At 46.7% G+C, this 20,969-nt stretch overlaps 1 protein-coding gene across 5 annotated transcripts in view; it reads left to right on the top strand.

Annotated features, from left to right (window-relative positions):
- Positions 1-20,969, top strand: part of mura (murashka) — a 194,007-nt gene that overhangs the window by 141,895 nt on the left and 31,143 nt on the right. For all 5 annotated transcript variants that reach the window (XM_065433167.1, XM_065433168.2, XM_065433166.2 and 2 more), the window contains 2 exons: positions 9,125-9,348; positions 19,443-19,782. In XM_065433167.1, the coding sequence (XP_065289239.1) occupies positions 9,125-9,348; positions 19,443-19,782 (564 nt within the window). The remainder of the gene's footprint in view (positions 1-9,124; positions 9,349-19,442; positions 19,783-20,969) is intronic.

Here is a 20,969-nt window from a genome sequence, read left to right as displayed (position 1 = left end):
AGCGAAGCTGTTGAAAACCACCACTACAACTGCTGAGGGTGGTGTGCAATATTTTACGGCTTTAGAGTAGTGGTAATATGTAGTGCTATTTTAGAGTAATGGTAGGAATGGGAGTAATCGTAATTTTACGCGGCCTATCGCGGTGCTGGAAGGACATTGAAATCAGTTGCTAGGCTGGTTATATTATACACGAAAGGCTAGGGACATCACATCCCACGTCGAAAGCTGGCGTCGCCACAGCAGCTTGCGCAACAGTAATATTTACCGGGAAACGTCTGCGGGAAGCGCTACGTGCTTCGCATTGATCACGCGAGGGCCTTGCTATTATGTGGTTCGAATGCTTTTTTTTGTAACTTGTTCTTTATTGAAACATATGCTGTTCTGTATGCTGTGTGCGTGATTTCCAATGTTTCTGTCCCCTCCTTTCTGAAGAGTAGGCAGGCGTGTTGTGCGCCTCCCGGTGGCAGTTGCCAACCTGCTCCTCGCTTCCCCTTTCCTGTCAAGTGTATATATGCTTTCGATACAAAACAAAGAATGTATGCACTGTTCGCTGTACTTTGCTGAGTGCTTGTAGCCTCTGCCTTACTGGGGTATTAGCCAGTGCATTTTTTGCTTACGGGGGTATGAGCCATTGACAATGAGTTTTCGACATGCTCTTCTGTATGTTGTATGCATGATTCTAAAGAATCTAAGCAGTGTTCGCTTCCTATTGCTGAGTGCTGGTAGCCTCTGCCTTACGGGGCTATGAGCGATTACAGTGTTTGCATGCTTACGGCGGTATGAGCCATTGATGATGATAGTCTTTGTTCACGGAGAACAAAAATACACGGAACCCTAGCCATACACAGCTTCGCCGTAAAACGCCCGTGTAATGTGTAATGCGCCCGTGATCGTGGTTTTGGCACGTGAAAGCCCCAGTGTTTAATTTTTCTTAAACCTCAGATGAACCGCACATACCTATAGTATACATTTATGGGATTGCCTTGACAATGCTTAACCACTGAACGACCAAACAAAGCAGTAGATCCACCGCGCACTCATTGGTGGCCCCACTGTTCAAATTGTTCAACATCAAATTGACGCCGTGCGCGCTACTTCGCACTTTATCTCTCCACTTGAAGGCCACAACTTATTCGAGAGATTCGTCGCGCACAGGAACGTATTGTTCAGGTTCTTTAGGCGTTTGATCTATGAAACTATTTTCTTAAATTGCTTAGCTATTAACAACAGATAATAGAATGTGAATATAGTTTTCTTTTTTTTTTGCTTTAGTGAAAAACATGATTTATCGAGTCTTGCAGCATTAACAGCGAAGCAGTGAACGCGCAACTCTGTACGCCTCTTTTTCGCTCCATGTCGCCAAGCCAGCCAACAAACGGCGTCGCGCCACCGCGTCTATTTCTGCCGCGCGAATTTCGCCGGGAAAGTTCACTCCACGTAGCCCGGCCCGGGCTACATGGAACGGAAAACCGGCGCCCAGGCGACGAAATACGCCCGGCGGCGAACGCTCGCCCCTCGGCGTCCAAAAATTTGACTCCCGCCGGCTACCCGGCCTGATCGGAAAAACGCCGCCCGGCGAAAATCGCCGTCGGAAGTTGCGGGAGCGCCTCGCGCGCTCACCAGGCGTCGTGACGATCGATCTCCCTCCGACTTCCGGCAGCTGGTTGGTTTTTGCGTATTTTTTGCTTTTCCATCGGAGCGTCCGCGCGGTAGCGAAGAAATGCGGGCGTTTGGGCCAGTTTGGCCGCGCACTTTCGGGCTCTCTGCGCGTGAAAGGGACACCGTTGATCATTACAGCCGGATATTGAATGTTTAAAGAGTACAAATTTGTGTGAACTTACTTTGTGCAACTTTTTGTGTAAGCTTTTCTTACCAACCAACCCGATCGAAGGTTCCATGGCGCAAAATAGTGTTGTGCATTGTACTGCTTTTCTTATTATTGTCTTTTTTGTGTGCGTGGTTTCGCCCATATGGGTTTGGGGATTGGGGGACGAAGCGGTTTCTCGTTCGCGGCGCCCGAAGCTGATTTTTTTTCTTTTTTGATGTCGACACGCATGCTCGCAAAGTTTGGTTTTGTGCTTCATCGCTCAGAGATCACCCCTGCTCTACTACAACAATAAGTCCCTTCTGCTCGAGTACCTTGAGGGAAAAGAGCGACGACAGATTATAGTTAGAAGCCGACCATGCCTGGTCTTGTGGCTGTTTGCATCTGTGTGGGCCCAGACAGCGCACGGATTGCCTGGGCCATCGAGGACGAGAGCCGCTGACGGGCCCATTTCATGCCAAATACCAATATTTCTATCCTCTCCGGCTGCAATACTAAACGCTTGTTGTCGGAGCAGGCTTTAAAACAGGAACTGAAACGGAAGTAAACGTGAATAACCAGAGTGTTTTTACACAAAGTAAACTAAAGTCACTGTTGGAGAGCCACAAAACCTTCTGCAACGCTTGCGCTCCGCGGTGCCACCGCTCAACGTATCCAGACGGCGCAAAGCCAGCCCGCTAAAACGCTTACAGCTCAATGACATGTGCGGAGATCGTTTGTAAGCGCCGCTATGAAACTTCTTTCCAAGTTGTTTTTGTTTAGTCATTAACAACAAACAATATAATAAAAAGCCTAATTGCTATGTTTTCCTTCTCCAAGAACACATTCCTAGAATCTGGCAACGCTGACAAATACGCGGCTAGCGCGCGGCGGCGTCCGCCTGTTTTTCGCTGAACGTAAGCGAACCATCGGCGTCGTCCCGCCGCGTCTATTTATGCCGGGCGAAGTTGCCATGAAAGTACGCTCCATGTATCCCGGGCTAATACGAGTCTTCGAGGCGACTGCGAGCTCCACTGAAATGCTACCTCCGAAACGAGAGAAGCTAAGGAGATTATCAAAAATAACGAAGTACCAGCCCTGCGAAGCCGCTTACCACGTAAAACCGCCGGCGGCACTTTGGTGAGGATCGCTGAAGTACTTCTCTGGCAGCTGACATTCGCTTTTGCTGAAAATTTTTTTTCACGGTAGTCGATAATGTTCGTCTCCGTTCACCTGTCCGCGGAAAATCTCGATACACATGTCGAGCAAAATTCATCTGGCCTGATCGCCCAATGCATACCACAACAGAAGCTAGCTGGAGCGTGTTCAAGGGATGGATGGATGTTATGAGCGTCCCCTTTGGAATGGGGCGGTGGCTTGCGCCACCAAGCTCTTGCTATTATACTGCCTAATGTCCTGAGCACGAGGTCGCGGGGATTGAATCCCGGCCACGGCGGCCGCATTTCTATGGGGGCGAAATGCGAAAACACCCGTGTATACTTAGATTTATGTGCACGTTAATGAACCCCCGGTGGTCGAAATTTCCGGAGTCCCCAACTACGGCGTGCCTCATAATCAGAAATAGGTTTTGTCACGTTAAACCCCACAATTTATTTATTATTATTATGCCTAATATCTTACCTAGGTTAAAAAAAACCACTATAAACTCCCACAACCAAATTTTCTGACCCCCTATTGCGAACTTTGCTTTTGTACGTCTCCGTTTTTTGTCGTTTCCCCACATTTCTTCCACCAGTCTTCCAATCGCCTCTTACTAATCTCTAATGCGGACGTGTTTACTTTTCCACTGCTCTCGCTGAACCCAAAGGCTTCAAGGAGGCCAGTGGTGCCTAAATCGACCGCTGGGAAGACGTCTTCACATTCTCATAAAACATGCTCCATCGTTTCCCTAGCTTTACCGCAGCAAGTACATGCTTCTTCCTTCTTATATTTCGCTTTATAGGTGCGAGTTCTAAGGCATCCCGATCTCGCTTCGAAAAGTAATGTGCTGCCCTTTGAGTTATCATAAATTGTTTCTTTCCTGATTTCGTTTTTTCCCCTTAAGTAGTTACTCATGGCAGCTTTCTTTTCCATTGCCGCCACCAACGAGATTATTTCAGCCTCTGACTTTCCACTTGACGTTCTTTATTGCTGTGTTGCCCACCCTACAGGCCGCATACTTGCTGGTAAGCATCCTATAGTTCTTTTCCTCCGCTGTGAAATGTTTTTTCTGTACAGATACCTCCACACTCTCCCAGCCCACTTACTTTCTTCCATATTCCTCAGTCGTTCTTAATAATCAATTTTACTGTGAGCTTCCCTCACTTCAAAACTAGTCCAGCCCATATAACCCTGCACAGCTTCATTTGTAGTCTTCCCGTGAGCGCCCAATGCGAGGCATCCCACTGACTTTTGGTTCCCATCGAGTACTGATTGTACCCCTGATTTCAAGCAAACGACCTCATTTCCAAAAGTAAGTCCTGGAATGGATGGACGTTAGGAGCGTACCCTTTGGAACGGGGCGGTTGGTTGCGCCACCAAGCTCTTGCTATTATACTGCCTAATGTCCTACCTAGGTTAAACAAGAAAAAAAAAAAACTGAACTCCCACAACCAAATTTTCTGATCCCCTGTTGCGAACTTTGCTTTTGTACGTCTCCGTTTATTGTCGTCGCGATGCTCTGCCCCCTCGCGACCATCTTCGGCGTCATAACGTCACGACACACGCAACTCCTGGGAAACGTAACCAAAACTGGTTCGTAGAAATGTATTGTAGTAAACTATTTAGGGCTACCTGAGGCTTGCCAGTATCTTTCTAAGGCGGCTGGAAATCAAACGTGTGAACTAAAGTACTGCTGCCTTATTGTCGACGCCCCACTGCGGCAGGGTTGGGAGGCATCTATTGGTATGAGGGGTACGAGGAGGCCACACGTGTCCACCTGTTCCGCCGTCCATTGAAAAATGGACCACTGTCTGGCGCTTTATTGGGTGGTTGCAGGAGTACTCAACACTTTGTTCTAACAGATCGCCTTCAACGAGCCGCTCAGGATACCTTCCCCTGAAATTTTATGCTTCTAACCTGCCACAAACTCGCGTGCGCCCATGTAGAAGTACAGTACCACGTTCTCATATACACGACTTCATTTTCCAGAGTGCCACTGATTGCTCTTGGTAGAGGTTGAAAGAACGCTCTGCGGACGCGTCCCAGCACACTTCTGCTGCTCACCGTCTTCCAACCGACTTATCTTTCGTTGCTGCCGATCCCTTGTCAAACCCAAATCCCGGACATTTTGCATATGCATACCCGGCAGTGATGGAGAGTTCTGAAGAAATTTTACAGGAGCTCTACACTGTTTTCATTGACCTGGGGATAGCGTAGGGCACATTGCAGGAACTCAGAGGAAAAACCCGCCTAGATAATCTGTCGGGCTGAATCGAGAAAATGCACAGAGAAGGCAGCTGCCTAGATGAAACCGGGAACTTGGAGGTGGCAGTGTGCTGTTTAGCACCTGACTACACCTTCTCATCGAGCGTATTACAGAATCACCTTGAAATATTCTCTACACAGAGAACGTCGAAATTGCGGTAGGGAAATTGGAGCACCAGAGGAAATTTTTACAGGAAAGAATATTAGTAGTACAGATATGTAGTAGATGACCTGTCAAACGGGAAACTACTTACGGCGAATATCTAAAATTTGATGACACAATCGAGGCCACTTCAGTTTCCAAGTAACTTGGTTCTGCCGACAGCATGGAAAGAAGTGACACGCACAAGAATCCAGGCAGGGTGAAAGAACGTTCTGTGGCGACAAGAGAACACCGTAAAAGTTGAGTGATATACAATAAAAACATACAGGACCTTCACTGTTGCGTAAAATTGAATATATCGAATATGCGAACGGCTCAAATCTGGATGGCGGAATCGACGTGTCGAGCAGACTTGTACACGTTACAGAAAAAAATTGACTCGCCATCCCGACCTTACGAAAGTAGATGTTCAGCGAAGCTGTTAAAAACCACCACGACATTCTCGTACCATCACCGTGTGAACGAGAAGAAAGGGCCGCGCAATGCGAAGGCCGTGGGATCGCTCGGCAAGTTTTTTCATCCACTTTCATTTCCATTAATTTATCGTTTCTTTATTTCATTTATTAAGCACAAGTAATTTCCGCTATGTTGCCCTTGGTGTCAGTGCTTGTTGGCTTCTTATGACATCACCGTATAATGGTAGCAATTTGGCAGCGCTCGTATTGCCGCTCCTCGTGAGTCCTAACTATGCGTTGCGACCTATAGTGGCGCTACAACAACAATGAAATCAGTTGCTAGGCTGGTTATTTTATACACGAAAATCTAGAGACCTCATTCCCCACGTCGCAAGCTGTCATCGCCACGGCAGCTACTGCAGCAGTAATCTTTACCGGGAAACGTATGCGGCAAGCGCTACGTGCTTCGCATTGTTGTCAGGAGCGCCTTATCATCAATTATGTGGTTCGGATGCTTGTTATTTCTTGAAACGAATGCTGTTCTGCATGTTGTATGCGTGATTCCAAAAAAGTATGCACTTTTCGCTTCACTTCGCTGACTGCTTGAAGCTTCTTCCATACCGGGGGTACGAGCCACGTGTTCCTGCCCTGCCGCCGGGATCGGCCCACATTTTTTGCTAACGGACGCGGGCACGAAAAATGCCGGCCACTGACAGGCTAACAGCTTCGCTGTAAAGGCAGCCGATTGCAATTACTCCTTTCAGAAATGTAGTTGATTACAGTAACCAGTTACTGCCCGCGGAAGTATTTGAACAATTAGTCAAATATTAATCGATTACTTCAGCGTTACATTCCTCCCTACTTTAACATTGCACTAATACAGTAACCAGAACTAGCCGGGCTGGCACTTTCAGTGCTCCCTCTGCAGCCCCTCATACGTTATCTTCACTAACAATTGTTTATTGAAATTTTCTTCGGTTACTTCGTTCGTTTTCTCGTGAAGGCATCTGAACATTCGCTTAATGTGCACGATGGAGAGAATGGCTATGTGTTACAAACACCTCGCGTTGCGCACAAGATTGCCCCAATGCCAGGATGCTCGAGTCTGTGAGGCGCAGCGCTTCACTGTTGCTGGGTGAAGGCGCTTCCGATAGGCCCAGCGAAAAAAAAAATGAAAATCGTATATAGGTGATTTCGTGGCAGCAACGTCTGAAGTGTCAATCACTATCGAGCCATAGGAGCACCGTTTCAATTTGTAGGTTAATTGTTACGGACACCAGCAAACGTTCATGTTCTTTGAAAGGGTGGCCAAATCTGCAATGTGATTTAAGATAAAGCTGCATGTTATTCAGCCCTAAAAATACCGTTCGTGTTTTACAATCACAAAAATGTGTATATGAGGCATGTAATATCGTAACAGATAAAAACTTGCGTGTGACGGCCAAAAACTTCTGTAGACCTGACTGCACTAAGCGAAAAATTGAGCAGCAACTCTTACCGCCTATGAAGGCCGCTTATAAACGCTTCTAGGAGAGAGGGAGAGAAATTTATAAGGAAAAAGCTCAGACGTCGGACTTCCAAGAGTGCAAATATGCAAGCCTGCCATATTCAGGTGGTCGAGGTGTAGTTGCAGGACGCTGATTGTGGGTAGGAGGTAACCCATGTACATGTTTTCAGACCTTCGTTCTATTAGTTCTCTCCAAATTTAAGTGCTCAAAGCTGCATCGCATGTCAGCTTAAATTGTTTCGTCGAAAATGTAACTGGTTACATGGAATTTGATTACTGAAAGGAGTAATCGAATTACATTGAGCGTTGCCGAGTAAACGATTTAATTGTTAAAATTACAAAATTTCCAAAAATGCGATTGATTACAAATAATCAGTTACTTGTAACTCGTTACGTACAAGTCTGGTGTGTAGTGACAACTGCGCATTCCACCTAACGATCAGTGGAAATCGCAGACATTGCAGGCAAGATTCGTTTTGAAGTTTGACGAGACCTCCGTACTTAATGCGGCAGTAAGATTCTCGAGAGCGATACGTGAAATTGCTATTTTGTGAGTGAATTAAGAATGTGAAGACAAAATTACTGTCTAGACTGGGTGGACGAAAAACGAAAAAGGAGCAGCGTGGCTCGTACAGACTTCTGTGTTTCATCTACTTGACTACTAACTGTACGACGCGTGCGGCTTCGTCCTTGTTGGCGTCGAGATGTCAACCGAACTGGCGAGCGTTTTGAATCTTCGTTCACGGTTATTACTTCCAGTTCTGCACCTTCCCACTGCAAAGCAGCATGTCGTACCATTGCCTGTAGTGTACACGCACCTACTTTTGAAGCTACTGTACACTGCACGGGCGGAACGATCAAAACTTGCACTGACAAGAACACGCGATTGCTAGCGTGCGCGCTCTCCATGCCTTTGTTTTGCTGAAATTTCACTCAGCCGGCAAACGGAATAGGTGGCGCCATCTAGATTGTGCTTGCGGAAATTCCACGTGCGCTTGTTTATGTTTCGGTATCGTTTGTTCGTCTCGTAAATAAACACGATCTTTGCTCCGCGATTTTCTATTGCGCTTGTTATTTACCTTGCAAGCCAACTTTTCAGCGCTTCATGAAGCATCGTTCGTGTTTCGTCTGTTTTACCAATAGGCGGGAATCGGTGGCGGGAACAGCCCCATTTACAAAGCAGACGTTGTTAGCTATACACTGTCCACCGTAGCTATCGATTAGCTGTTTTGGTCTCGTCTGCTGAGCTTATACATGAGATGCACTGCTAACAGTTCTTTGTGGTCTCAAGTTATCTTTTAATGTTTTCGTACTTAGGTACTGTCGCTGTCATTTACGTGTAGTGCGTAGTCTTACGTACGTGTGTGCTGGCAAACTCCACAGGGTATGTTCGAAATTTTGACTCTATTTCGAGCGATAGTGCTTGCTTTTTTTTTGTTTTTCGGATTTGGGCGCGGCGGGTACAAATTGCAAGAATACGTAGCGCCGATTTTTAGTTATATCCTGACCACTTTCCCGGTCACATTATGAGTTACCTATGCGATGAAAACTGCTTTGGCGGCCGTGAACATTTCTTCCGATATCGTGATGCTTGGTTGCATTTTTTTCTGTCAGGCTCTCCAATATCGAATTTTCTGTCGCCGAAATTGGCTCAATAACGACCACTGGGCGAGCGCTGCTGCGCCTGAAAGCAGACGAACAAAGCACGCTGGCTTCCATGTTGTGATTGTTTGCGCCGGCCGCGTTCACATGTTGCACTGCGCGCATTCTGGAGGCATCGCACGACGGCAACAGCCAAAGACTCGTGTGTGTATCTGTTGTTGCCGCAGGCGAGCGAGAGCCCGAGTCGGAAACGGCTGAAGCTGTCGCTTGGAGCAGCGGCAGCAGAGATCGCGGCCACCCCGGCGGCTGTGCCGATCGCTCCGCCCGGTGCCTGGGGCGAAGGCTCGCCCACACTGCGCAGGCGCAGCGCTTCGCATCAGCAGCGGCGCATGGATCACCCGCCGCACCACTCCGCTAGGTGCACCAGCAACACGGCGAGGTGCCGACGCAGGTAAGAGTGTCCCTCGTCCATTTTGGAGGCCCCCAGCGCTTTCGGGGCCTCGCTGTTTGCGAAGTCGGTCTATCGCACCGGCAATGTGCGCCGCGTGCGGACTCCCGCGTGGCACACAAAGCACCGTTAGACGCGGTCCGCCACCCTTGCCCCAGAGGTGTCGTCTGCTGGCCCCCCCACTGCGATCGGCGTTCTTACCGCGCGAATGCTCCCTGCGTTTTCGCTTGTCCTTTTCGCCGGGGCTGCGCGCCGTAGCGCTCAGACCCGCGTGCCTCTGGTGCCCCGCGCTTGTACCCATTTTTTGTTTTCGTTTCCTCGTTGCTCTCGTGGACTGCAGTCCGCGCGCGCAGCCAGCTGACAAGGCGCTCTCGCGGCGCGCGCGCACAGCCAGCTCCGGGATATGACCTTCACCTTGTGAGTTTATCGTCGTTGCAGCGCGATCGCGATGCGTTTCCACTGGTGCGCGCGACTGTGTTGCGAAGATGGTGTACTCCGCGGCTTTTTCGCCGCTATCTAAACCGAGCCTCGTTTAGTATCCTTACTTTTGTGGGCAGCGGACGCTTTCGTGATCGCTAGAGCGTCGGCGTCCGCGCCTCGCTGCAGAGCAGCGAAACAAAGCCGCGCCGTTGACAGGTAGCGATGGCTGCTTTCGCTTCCAAGCTTGACCCATCTCAGCTTTGTAATAAGCTGCCTTGTCTTATTGTGCCGTGTAGCCGTGCGTCCGCTCACTTCGGCGTCGAAGAAATCGATTGAGCAAAATGAGGTTAGTCGCCGTGAGGCTAGCGAGAGATCGAGAAGTTCGCCCTGTTTACTTAGTCCAAGCCCTGCGCTCCAGTAGCATGACACGTAGTAATTTGGCTCAAGCGTTCCATAAGCTAATGCATCCCGCACTGTTCACATACGGAAGCGCGCACGCATTTGCCCCCTGCTCGTAGCTTGTTTTCGCCTTCGTGTGAGTGTGCGCGCGCCGAATGGTTTTAACGTCGCGAGCCATCTTGCAGTGTGCAGTGGTGCGACAAACACCTTTTTTTTTTTTCTTGACAAATAAAATCTGCAAGCCTCTCATTTACATTAATGGGCTGTATGGACAGTTAACCAAGGCTATCTGCTTACTTTGACGCGTACCCCAGCTCAGCCAATTTGCACTTCAGCCGCAGACGAAATGGACATGTCCTGAAGGTGGACTCTTACAGAATACCCTCCCCCGCACTCGTGACGTAATTGGGGAAGGCGATTTTTATAGGCTAGTAGAAACTGAGCATGGGCTCCTCTCTCTTGTTATGGACTGTATGTTGTGGTCTTACAAATTGTGCTTGGGAGTTCAGCAAATGCCCATTTTTGCTTGCTGCTTTCATCAATTAAAATGACAGTCTGCATAACCACTCATTGGCTGTTTGAGCTTGTGAACAGATGTGTTGTAAGATTTCGACACAGGTCAAAACCTTATACTTTTATGATGAGGGGAGACTGTATTAGGGAAATAGCAATTTTGCTAAATGTTCGCTAATTTGTGTCCTCTTCAGAATCATATTCTAAAAAGTTTACACCCTTTGGGACGTATCTTTGTCCCGTGCCTTTCCTTTCATTAATGCTTGTGCACCTGGCACTTCCAGGTCATCAATGGCATGTGTGCATTATCAAAAATGTTTGACATAGCATTCTTGACAGGAAAGTAGCTTGTGCAGAGTTTTCAAGGAAGGAACCACAAGCTAAATAGATGAACGGTTACTGTTGTGGGACAAAGATACATTCCAAAGAGAGAAATGTTCTTAGAGTTTACAATTGCAGCAGTTGTCAAGAACCACTTGTTATTAAGAGGTTGACAAGAATATTTTCATGAGTGAACACCACAGGGACCTTAGTTTTAAAAATTGAATGGTAATTAATTGTAATTAAAATATAGTAATTTAACTATATATGTTAAATAAGATGGAAAATTGGGCGAGTTTGCTTTGCATTTAGCAAAATTCAACTTTTAAGACTAATTGCACGAAGGGAAGAAACTTAGTGGCATGTAATCTGTAAGATTATGCGCACTTTATGTGGCCTGGAGTGGCAAAATCTACGTTGTACGCTGGGATAACATCAGTGATAATCTTGTGGAAAAAAAGCACATGTATAGACATTTTAACATGCCCCTTCCTTTCTCTTTTGCAATAGTTTCAGCTACCCGCCGTGGTTGCTCAGTGGCTATGGTGTTGGGCTGCTGAGCACGAGGTCGCGGGATCGAATCCTGGCCACGGCGGCCGCATTTCGATGGGGGCGAAATGCGAAAACACCCGTGTGCTTAGATTTAGGTGCACGTTAAAGAACCCCAGGTGGTCAAAATTTCCGGAGTCCTCCACTACGGCGTGCCTCATAATAAGAAAGTGGTTTTGGCACGTAAAACCCCAAATATTATTATTATAGTTTCAGCTATTTGTTGGTGTTAGAGCTCTTGAATGAATATATTGGTGACCAGCAAAGGTGCATAGTTGCTCAATACTCAAGTATTGAGTAATTATTGTGCCATCATCAGCCTGGTAGAAAAAAGTGATCTTTATATGTGTATATTTTTTTGTTGCTTCTCAGATTTGCCAGATGCATAATTCATGTGAATCGATTTTTAGTGTGTAATTTGCACAAAGAAAGTATGTCGCAAAATGTGACTATAATGCATGTAAACATACCTATATTATAGGTAAAATGTACCTGTATGCTGAATGTCAACAGGACAAGAGCCTCGGCCAGGCCACGTTGCCACTAGTTCTGGCTTCTCTTTTTTATAAGAAAGATAAACTGAACTTGAATTGAATCAGCCTTATATATGTTGCACTAAAGCTGAGATCATAAAAAATTGTCTTTCACATTTGTTGTGTGAGAGTATTACATCTATAACAGCAACAAATAGGTGGATTACAACATTTCATAACATGAAACCATGGAGGAAGGAAAAAATTTTCCTTCCTCCATGCATGAAACAGATACAGTGTTCCGTTACTGAGCAGCTCGTTATGATCATCTATGCATCCCTCTTTGCATCAGGTGATCTACAAGAGTCCAGAGCTGGCATTCATAAGAAGAATCCAGTTAAAAAAAAAAAGGGTACATGTAAACACAAAACTAACAAAAAACAATCACAGAGGAAAAAGAACATGAAAACGGAGACAAATGGCTCATCCTATGTTTACATAAGCGTTGGTTCACATCACTGAACTAGTTCACCGTCACTGATGGGATTCTCTGGAGCGCCACCGTAATTCCAATTTCCTCTTAGTCTCTTCCACTGCTTCTCACTGTGGGTCCTGCCCCTCCTGGCAAAAGCCCATTGCCAGTGCTTAGCTGTCATCCGCGACCCCGCCAGGGCCAGCGGCTCCGGGTCTGACAAGGTTCATCGGTACTGGAGGCAGAATCCCAGGACACTCAATATTAATTACTTATTGTTTCCTTGGAGCAGTTGCACAGGGGGCAGGTTGGGTCAGTCCGCCGCGAATTTGGAGCGCAGTGGTTGTGTTTGGAGGACTCTGCTTCAGGCTTCACTCAATAGGCCACTGCCTCTGGAATTATCATATATGGACTCCTTCTCTATTTTATTTATTTTGAAATACTGCAGGCAGCTAGTGCTGCTCAAGCAGGAAGGAATAACAGTGCATGAGTAACAACTCTTGAAATTTTTTCAAACCTGAGCATTCAGCAATACAGGAAGGCTGAGAGTTCCATTGTTCCCTTGTGTGGGGGAAAATTATTTCTGAAAAACTGCGGTCCTTGCAAAGTAACGTCTTATTACTGAGGAATGATTCAACCTCGCGGACCTAGGCGGTGGTGGAAAAATATATTTATCACATGATAAGCCTATGTTGTTATGGAACAATAAATGAACTTTAGCCTGACGATCTGTCGCCACACATGTAAGGGTTCTAGTTTAAGCTTGTTTGTTTGTTTAAGCTTGTTTAACCTTGGCAATGTCTTTTACGAAATAAGGGTCCCACGCAATGGATCCGTACTCCAGAACTGGGCGAACAACTGAGCGGTATGCTTCCATTTTTGCAGTTCATAGGGCTCTCTTTAGTTTCCTGCGCAGGAAGCAGAGTTTAGCAAATGCTTTAGCAGAAATGTTGTTGATGTGCTTGTCCCAACTAAGGTTACTTCCGATTGTTAAGCCTAAGTACTTCACAGATGAGACTGAATGAATATGCTGATTTCCAGTGTGATAGGAGTAGGACAATGGATTTTTTTCCCCTTGTGATAGACATAGAAACTGTTTTCTGGCCATCTTTCGGGCACAGTAGATGGACAGTATCATTTTCTGTAGTGCAGTATCTTTCAAGAGACCATGCTCGACTTTGGCTACATGCTTCCTTAGTTTCTGCCGCTGGGTCAGCTGGTGCAGAGCCGAGAGCCTAACTGGAACTATTCAGTGTCCTTTGGTGAGCCTTCTTGTGCACGCCACCCACTTGGTGCTGAGGTGCCACAGATGTACATATTTGAAAGCTTCTCTAGCCCACCTGCCTTCCGGCATACCATCACGCCGACACTCGTAGGATAGCTTTGCCACTGCCTCTCGGGCCTCAAAGGAGCACCAAACAAGGTCGCCTTGTATGGCTTGGTTAGTTGTGAACCTGTGCGTTCCTAGAGCTGCACAGCCAACTTCACGCTGCCCGGTTTTGAGCACTTGTCTCGTTGACAATGAGAGACAGGTGACAGAGTTGCTGAAGGTGAGCCCAGGCACTGCTACTGCCTTCCAGAGAGGACGTATGGTTTCAAATTTAAGACCACAGAGCCCGACTTCCCTGAAATGCCCTGCAGGTGACAGCCATTTCTCGTTGCTCTTTATATCTAAAGAGGTAATTATGGGTGGCTGCTATCTTTACTCTGAAGTATTTGTAGCTGTCGAACCATTCATTGCGATCTCCCTGTAAATGGAGGAGTAGTTCTTTGTGGTTCTCATCTGTGCGAAAGTGCATTGCCCCCTGATTTCTGTGTATTAAAGCATAGCCCGAGAGATGTGCCCTCTTTCAAGCAGACATCCAATATGGCTTGGAGGTCAGAGACTCTACCTGCCAGTGCCACAATGTCATCTGCATATAGCAGAACTGGCAGAATGCATTTGGGATAAGCCCCTTCCTCCATGTATGACAGATCGAAGCCTTGGCTATATTCTGCCAGCCGTCTCTCCAATTCAGAGATGAATAACATGAAAAGTGTTGGAGACCTAGGACAGCCCTGTCTCAATCCCTTGTGGTCCTCTATTGGCCGAGTGTTGGCCCCGCCCCAGTTTATTACTGTACAATTGTCTGTATATACAGCTTTGTAGTATGTGGAGCAACCTCACAGGTATTGCTCGTTACTGCAGTTTTGTCCCAGTACTTCGTGCTCTATGGACTCGTATGCTTGAGCGATGTCCAGGAAGGCAATTACTATCTCTCTGCCCTCAAGTCTGCCAATCTTTATTATGAGACACAAAAAAAAGGTTGTCCTCCAGACAACAGCCAAACCTCAAACCATTCTGGAGTTCTCCAAGGACATTAGCCTCGTGCCCCAGGTGCGTGACCAAATAGATTGTATAAAGCTGATGTCACTGTTATTGGCCTCTACCTCTTGGGCAGGCCTTTGTCAGCGCCCTTCTGCAGCACAAGTATGATCCTGGATAACCTCCAGCTTTGCAGTATAGATCCACGTAGCAGTATTGCATTAAGTACATCACCTGCATTCCCTGCCATGCCTGTATGCCACATTTTTTTAACAACAAAGGAGGTACACATCCAGCCCGGCTGATTTTCCCGCAATGCGCTTTAAGGCCCTCTCCAATTCCCTTTGTGCTAGTGGTTCCTCCAGCTCTTCATTAAGTTGAGGTGAGGAGGCTCCAAACAAAGAAAAAGGTGGGAGGGAGTGGGATTTAAGCTTGTTAGCCATGTATTCTGCTAGCAACTGCAGGCATTCCTCACCCTTGTAGCCGGTTGCAGTGCTGTTATCTCATGGCTTGCTTGTGTGCGAGTCAGCTGTACGCTGAAGTCAGCGTTGCCTGGTCTTTAGGAGAAAAAGTAGCCGAAAAATTTCAAAAAGTAGCCATTAAAGTCGCAAATTGCGGCAAAAGCTTTCATTGGTAACCAAAAAAGTAGCCGCTGTGTGACAATCCCACATTTGCCATTTTTTGACACAAAAGTAAAGAAGAAAAGGGCGACAAAGACATGTAGTTTCCTGCTTCACTGATGTCAACCAAAAAGAACAAATGTTATCACCAATTTACCATAATGACCAGCTGACGTTCTTTGATAATTTCTGCCATGCACTTGCACGCTTTCTCATATCCGAAGTGATGCCCCAAGTTTCAGTACAGTAAACTCTCATGACTTGTTCAAATTCAAATTCAAATGTTCCTGTGCCGACTGTATTACGTCACACATGTTCTACTCTCCCTTGTACACAGTCGCATAGTCACATAGACACTGGCACCTGTAATGTCATGGCTGCCATGACGTGTTTGTTGCTGCAGTCTCTTCTGGCGCCAAGAACCATGGTCTTTGAGATTCTCAGTAGAGGTAACTGTCGACGGGGGTGATATTTATTATACCACCTATTGCTTCTGTCCTATGAAGGATGCAAAGGCATGACTTTCAAGATCTGCTGTTTGGAGCTGTTGCTTCGAGGGGGTCGACAGGGGAAGGGTGATTTGGACACTGCCTACCAATTACCACCTACCTCCAAGAGTAACCAAGTCACCAACCACGATTTTCGGTCGCAGGGAGCCTCTCAAAGTAGCCAATTTATCGAGAAATCACTGAACTTGGCAACCCTGGCTGAAGTGTGTAACTACTTTCTTTATTGTCAGAATCCTTTCGTCATAAGCTAGATGCAGCAGGCTCACAGTTGGCAAGAGGACAAAGAGCCTTGAACAATGAGTGGGTTTAAAAACATGAAATGCTTTTAGTCCCGCCCCAGAGTTTCTTGCAGAGGGTAATAGATCCATGTATGTCCATCTACAGGCATCTGAACTTCTTATGTGTGCATTTTAGAACTTAATATAAACAAATTTGCCACCACAAAGACTGCTTACTTTATGGAGTGGCCTGCATGTACAGGGTGTCGCAGCTAACGTTAGCCAAGCTCTTAAAAATAAAATATAGAATATACGGGGACGCAACCAATGGTATTCTGTCAGCAGTGAAGTACCAAACCAGAAGGACTTCTTTTCATAATTGAACTACCAATAATTAGATTGAGATTAGCAAACTTCTAATTGCAGAGTTGAGGGCGCTAATTTTGATAGAAAACAATTAATTGTGTTTTAAGACACCTAATTCAGTTGCTTTCAGTGCGCTATGTCGTGCATAATTTTTTCTGCGTTATAAACGTGTGAAATACGAAAATTGCCGCATTATTATGCGTCCATGTGCCACGCCACCAGCGGTCCCCGCTGATTCACAGAGGAATTGACTCTTCTCAGTGCCTGGCTCGGTAGCCATGTGAAAGAGGTGAGGCCTCGGTTAAGTGTTGGTCACTGCGAACTGCCTTTTTCGCATGAAGCCCGAAGCCAATGCAGCCTGCAGCAGCATTGAGGAGGAGTACTGAGGCATTGAGCAGAGTTGATTCTTCAGATTAATGTTTGGAATCGCTGGTGTTGCGGTGTGCGTACGTTGTAGGGACGACGTGGCTCTTCGTCAGGACTAGGCGTACAGGATTTATTTACATATATACATTAAAACGAGATACATTGGACAGTCTAGCGTGACTCCCAAATGGAGCATGCAAGACGAAGCATACAGTACACCAGCACACAGCTCCAAGCACACTGCTTCTCGAGCACAAGCACACTCCTAGCAGCCTACAAACTGCTACTTAAAAACCCTCTGTCCTCCCTAGATCCCTAGGGGAGGGAAAACTGCTGTCCAGCATTCGTCCAATTGGACCGTCCACAGTAGTTTGGGCTTAGTCGACCCACATGTGAGGGGGAGGGCTCACACACACACGTACACACTTTGTATTCCCAGAACCCGAGTTGAGTGGGTCCTCGTAGCCAGGTGGTCACGCCTGGCCCCAGTCAGCGCCTCTTAATTCCAGAGCTGACTTTCTCCGGTAGTCGCCACGAGTGTCAGCAGACTGCGACGAATCCTGGGGCCCGAGGAAAAACGTACCACAAAGCACCCCTTTGTTAGAGAAGCTCTTCTTGCTGAAAAAAAGACGATGAAGGCCACGGCAAATCAACCAACAATACACGGTCCACCAAACGTGGCCAGCCCTGTTGCTGTTGCTGACTCTGCGAAGAAGGCGCATGGTGGATTAATACTGCCGTGGTCTCCGATTCTCCGAAGGAAGTTCATGGTCGGTTAGTGCTGTCATCTGTGCTGGTACTCTGAAGGGCGCCACCACCGTGGGTCAATCGAAGCACCTCCAGCGCGCTGAGATAGCTTTGCAGAGCAGTACCCCGGCAGGCCGATTGTAACAACGCGTAATTATGCAGCTGTTCTCATATTTTGTGCATTTTCTTTAGCACGTGGAAAAAATAATTACATGAGACATAGCACACTGGAAGAAACTGAATCGGTTGTCTTAAAACACAATTATTACATCTATATTAAAATTTGTGCCCACAACTCGGTAATGAAAAAGTTTAATTTCATGTGATTATCGATAGTTCAATTATGAAAAAAATCCTCTCAGTGCGGTACGTCACAGCTGAGAGAATGTTATTGGTTGTGTCATCGTGCATTCTATATTTTATTTTTAAGAGCTTGGCTAACGTTAGCTGGCGTATCCTTTGTAGCTGCGCTGGACCCATTCAAAAGAAGAAAAAGTCGGGAGTAGGGTTCGGAGCTAAAAAATGTGTGTGTGCAACACACATACAGACAGATGGGAGAGGGGGAGCAACTAGTTTGAGCCTCAAAGTGACACTGATGTGCCATGCCTACAGAGGCATCACATATTACCATGTGACATGGTCCACCAGACCTTAGAAGGAATGCATGGTCTCGGCATAAGTGTTTCTGCTTGCTAGCAGCAACTTCAAAACAATCATTCTGAACTTGCCCTTATTCTCCTTTGTTGTCTGACTTATGGAAAAAATACACTGAACTGCTACATGCAAAGCATGACATGCTTAGACCTGCTGTATCTTTGCAGGAACTTATTATAGTATTTAGCCATGTAGGAGTGCGGTATGCTGCTTGCCTTCTGTCCCAAGTTCTGCACTCCATTATAGCAAAAGTTTGAGATCATGGCATTGATGCAGACTGAACACTTTAGCACATTGATGCCTTAGCAGAATCATCTTGCTGTTAAATTGATGTGCATATCTTGCATTAGCCAATTCTGCTTCTACACTGAGTGCAAAATTTGTTTTTTCTTGATAACTCAAAAAGAATCTGCATGAGCTCAGAAAAAAAAGGGACTGGACAAGAATGTTTTGCCTATTCCACCCGTGTTTCAAAGAAATTGTATGAACATTGTGCAGAATTCTGTTTAAGAATTGTTAAAGTTACCTGCTTGCCTCATTTCTTAATAGGCTGTCTCTTCCAGCTTTGTTTCTTGGCCTTGTTGTTTATAGGCTGTTTCTTGCCTCTGTTTTGTGGGCTCTGTTTCTTGTGCTCATTGAGCTGGAGCTACTCTCCTGTGACGATTTGCAAACTGCATTCTGGGCTTTTGCCACTACACTTTACTCTTCTGTCTTCCTTGCTTGACATTGGTACCCTGGCATGCCCAAATTTCAGTTAACTCTAACAGCTGACAGTGAGGAATGAGTGGGTACACTCAGAAGTAGTGCAGACCTGAGTCAATCCCACAAGAAGGGCTGATAAGGGCTTCAGGCACTAACATTTATCAACTGAATGCCAGGTGTAACTGCCTGATGCCAGTGCTCCTATACAAAGGGAGGCACTTTAAGGCCCCACTTTGCTCATATCCTAGAGGGCAATAATGACAAAAAGTTGCCAGAGTGGCAGATTTTCTGTCCATGTTATAGGCTTTTTTGAACAGGACTTCTCACCTACACTAGAATGGCTGAAAATCCTGCTGTATGTGTGACTGGATGTAGTTCTGTGACTCTATGGCACTGGACTGCACCTCTTGGTGCACATTCATTTAGAGTTCTACATGTGCTCTTGGTATGCGTGCATTCACAGCCCTAGTATGCGCCGGCCTCGGTACCGTGAGCCGCCGCCGCCACCACCACCACCACCGCCCGTGGCCCAGCACGGCTGGCGGCCAAGCCCACCATCGCCTGAGCAGCAGCGCAACTTCCAGCCACACCTTCATCACCCCATGGCTCACCACCACCATGTGGGCCACCATCATCACCATGGAGGAACTGGCGCTGCAGGCGGGGCACAAACGCCATCCCGCACTGGGGGCACCAGTGGTGTGCGTGTGGCCTGGGAGCCATCGGTGGGCACCTTGCTCAGTGCTGCCAGCCCTGTGCAAGCTTTCCCACAGGCGCCAAGCTTTGTCTTCGACTTGACACAGGTCAGTTGGGCTGGAGTCGTTGACCCCTTTTGGAGCCTGTGCACACATTTCCACTTTCAAGGACTACCCCACCCCTCCCAACAGCGTGTACCAATTGTCTGAAGCAACTTGAGGGGTTGGGCTGCTTTTGTTGTCTTATGAGCATCTGTGCATCACTGGCCAAAACCAGAGACTCATGTCGCACGGCACCTGAGATTCTGCACACATTACAGTATTGGATGCCCTGCAACGGAGTACTTACAGTTGCAAGTTATGTTCTAATAAAGAAAGAAGGGCAGGAAAGAAAGAACCACATTTGCAAAACACCAGTGCATTAAACCTTTTGTCTAGTTATAAAGTTGTGATTTACAGAAGGGACAGTGGAACAGTGTAAACACTGCAAAAAACAATCGACTAAGAGGGAAATGTGCACACACATTTGTGCATGTAGATGCTGCTTGTGCCTTCCTTTGTCCATTGTTTTCACGCTGCTTCCCCATCCGTTATGTTGCACACAGTAGTCCAAGCTTATATCCTAGATTTAAAGAATAAGAGGGTGTGACCAGTGCACCTGAATTTTTCATCACAAGTGAGCAGAGCCAGCCCAGCCAATTCTGACTATTAACATGCACTGCTGGCAGGCAGTTCTAGAGATGATCAGTCAGGATGTGGGCTGAAGCATGGGTTCTGATTACTCTGAACTCCAACTAGATCCACCAAAATAAGGTCCATGAATGCCTGGACAAGCCTGATAATCAAACTGGGAAAGGGTCTGGTTGATACCGTGATGAAAACTTTAATAGAGGCAGTATATTAAGGAATAGGAAACGGCTTCCCCTCCCCCTTTTTTTAACTTCACACTCGCTAAACATTTGAGAGTAAGCTGTGCAACCTAGTAACATGCTTACTTTATTGGCAGCAACAGTGCAACAGCATCCTCTTTCAGTAACAAAAATTCTAGTTATTCTAAAGATGCTGGTTGTTTCGTGCGTCTTATTTTACAGTTCGTAAATTTCATCTGACATACAATGATCATATTCAGGAAAGCAGCTGTGAGCTTTATATTGTTGAGTGCTTGAAGTCAACGAAAATGATCAGAACCTGCAAGCAATGTTGCGCCACCCACCTTGGTTGCTCAGTGGCTATGGCGTTGTGCTGCTTAGCACGAGGTCACGTGTTTGATCTCAGCCACGACAGCAGCATTCCAG

The sequence above is a fragment of the Dermacentor albipictus genome, chromosome 1, assembly GCF_038994185.2.
Source record: "Dermacentor albipictus isolate Rhodes 1998 colony chromosome 1, USDA_Dalb.pri_finalv2, whole genome shotgun sequence".
Taxonomy (NCBI): Eukaryota; Metazoa; Arthropoda; class Arachnida; order Ixodida; family Ixodidae; genus Dermacentor; species Dermacentor albipictus.
Note: the sequence above shows the minus strand (reverse complement) of the source record. Positions and strands in the feature narration are given on the sequence as shown.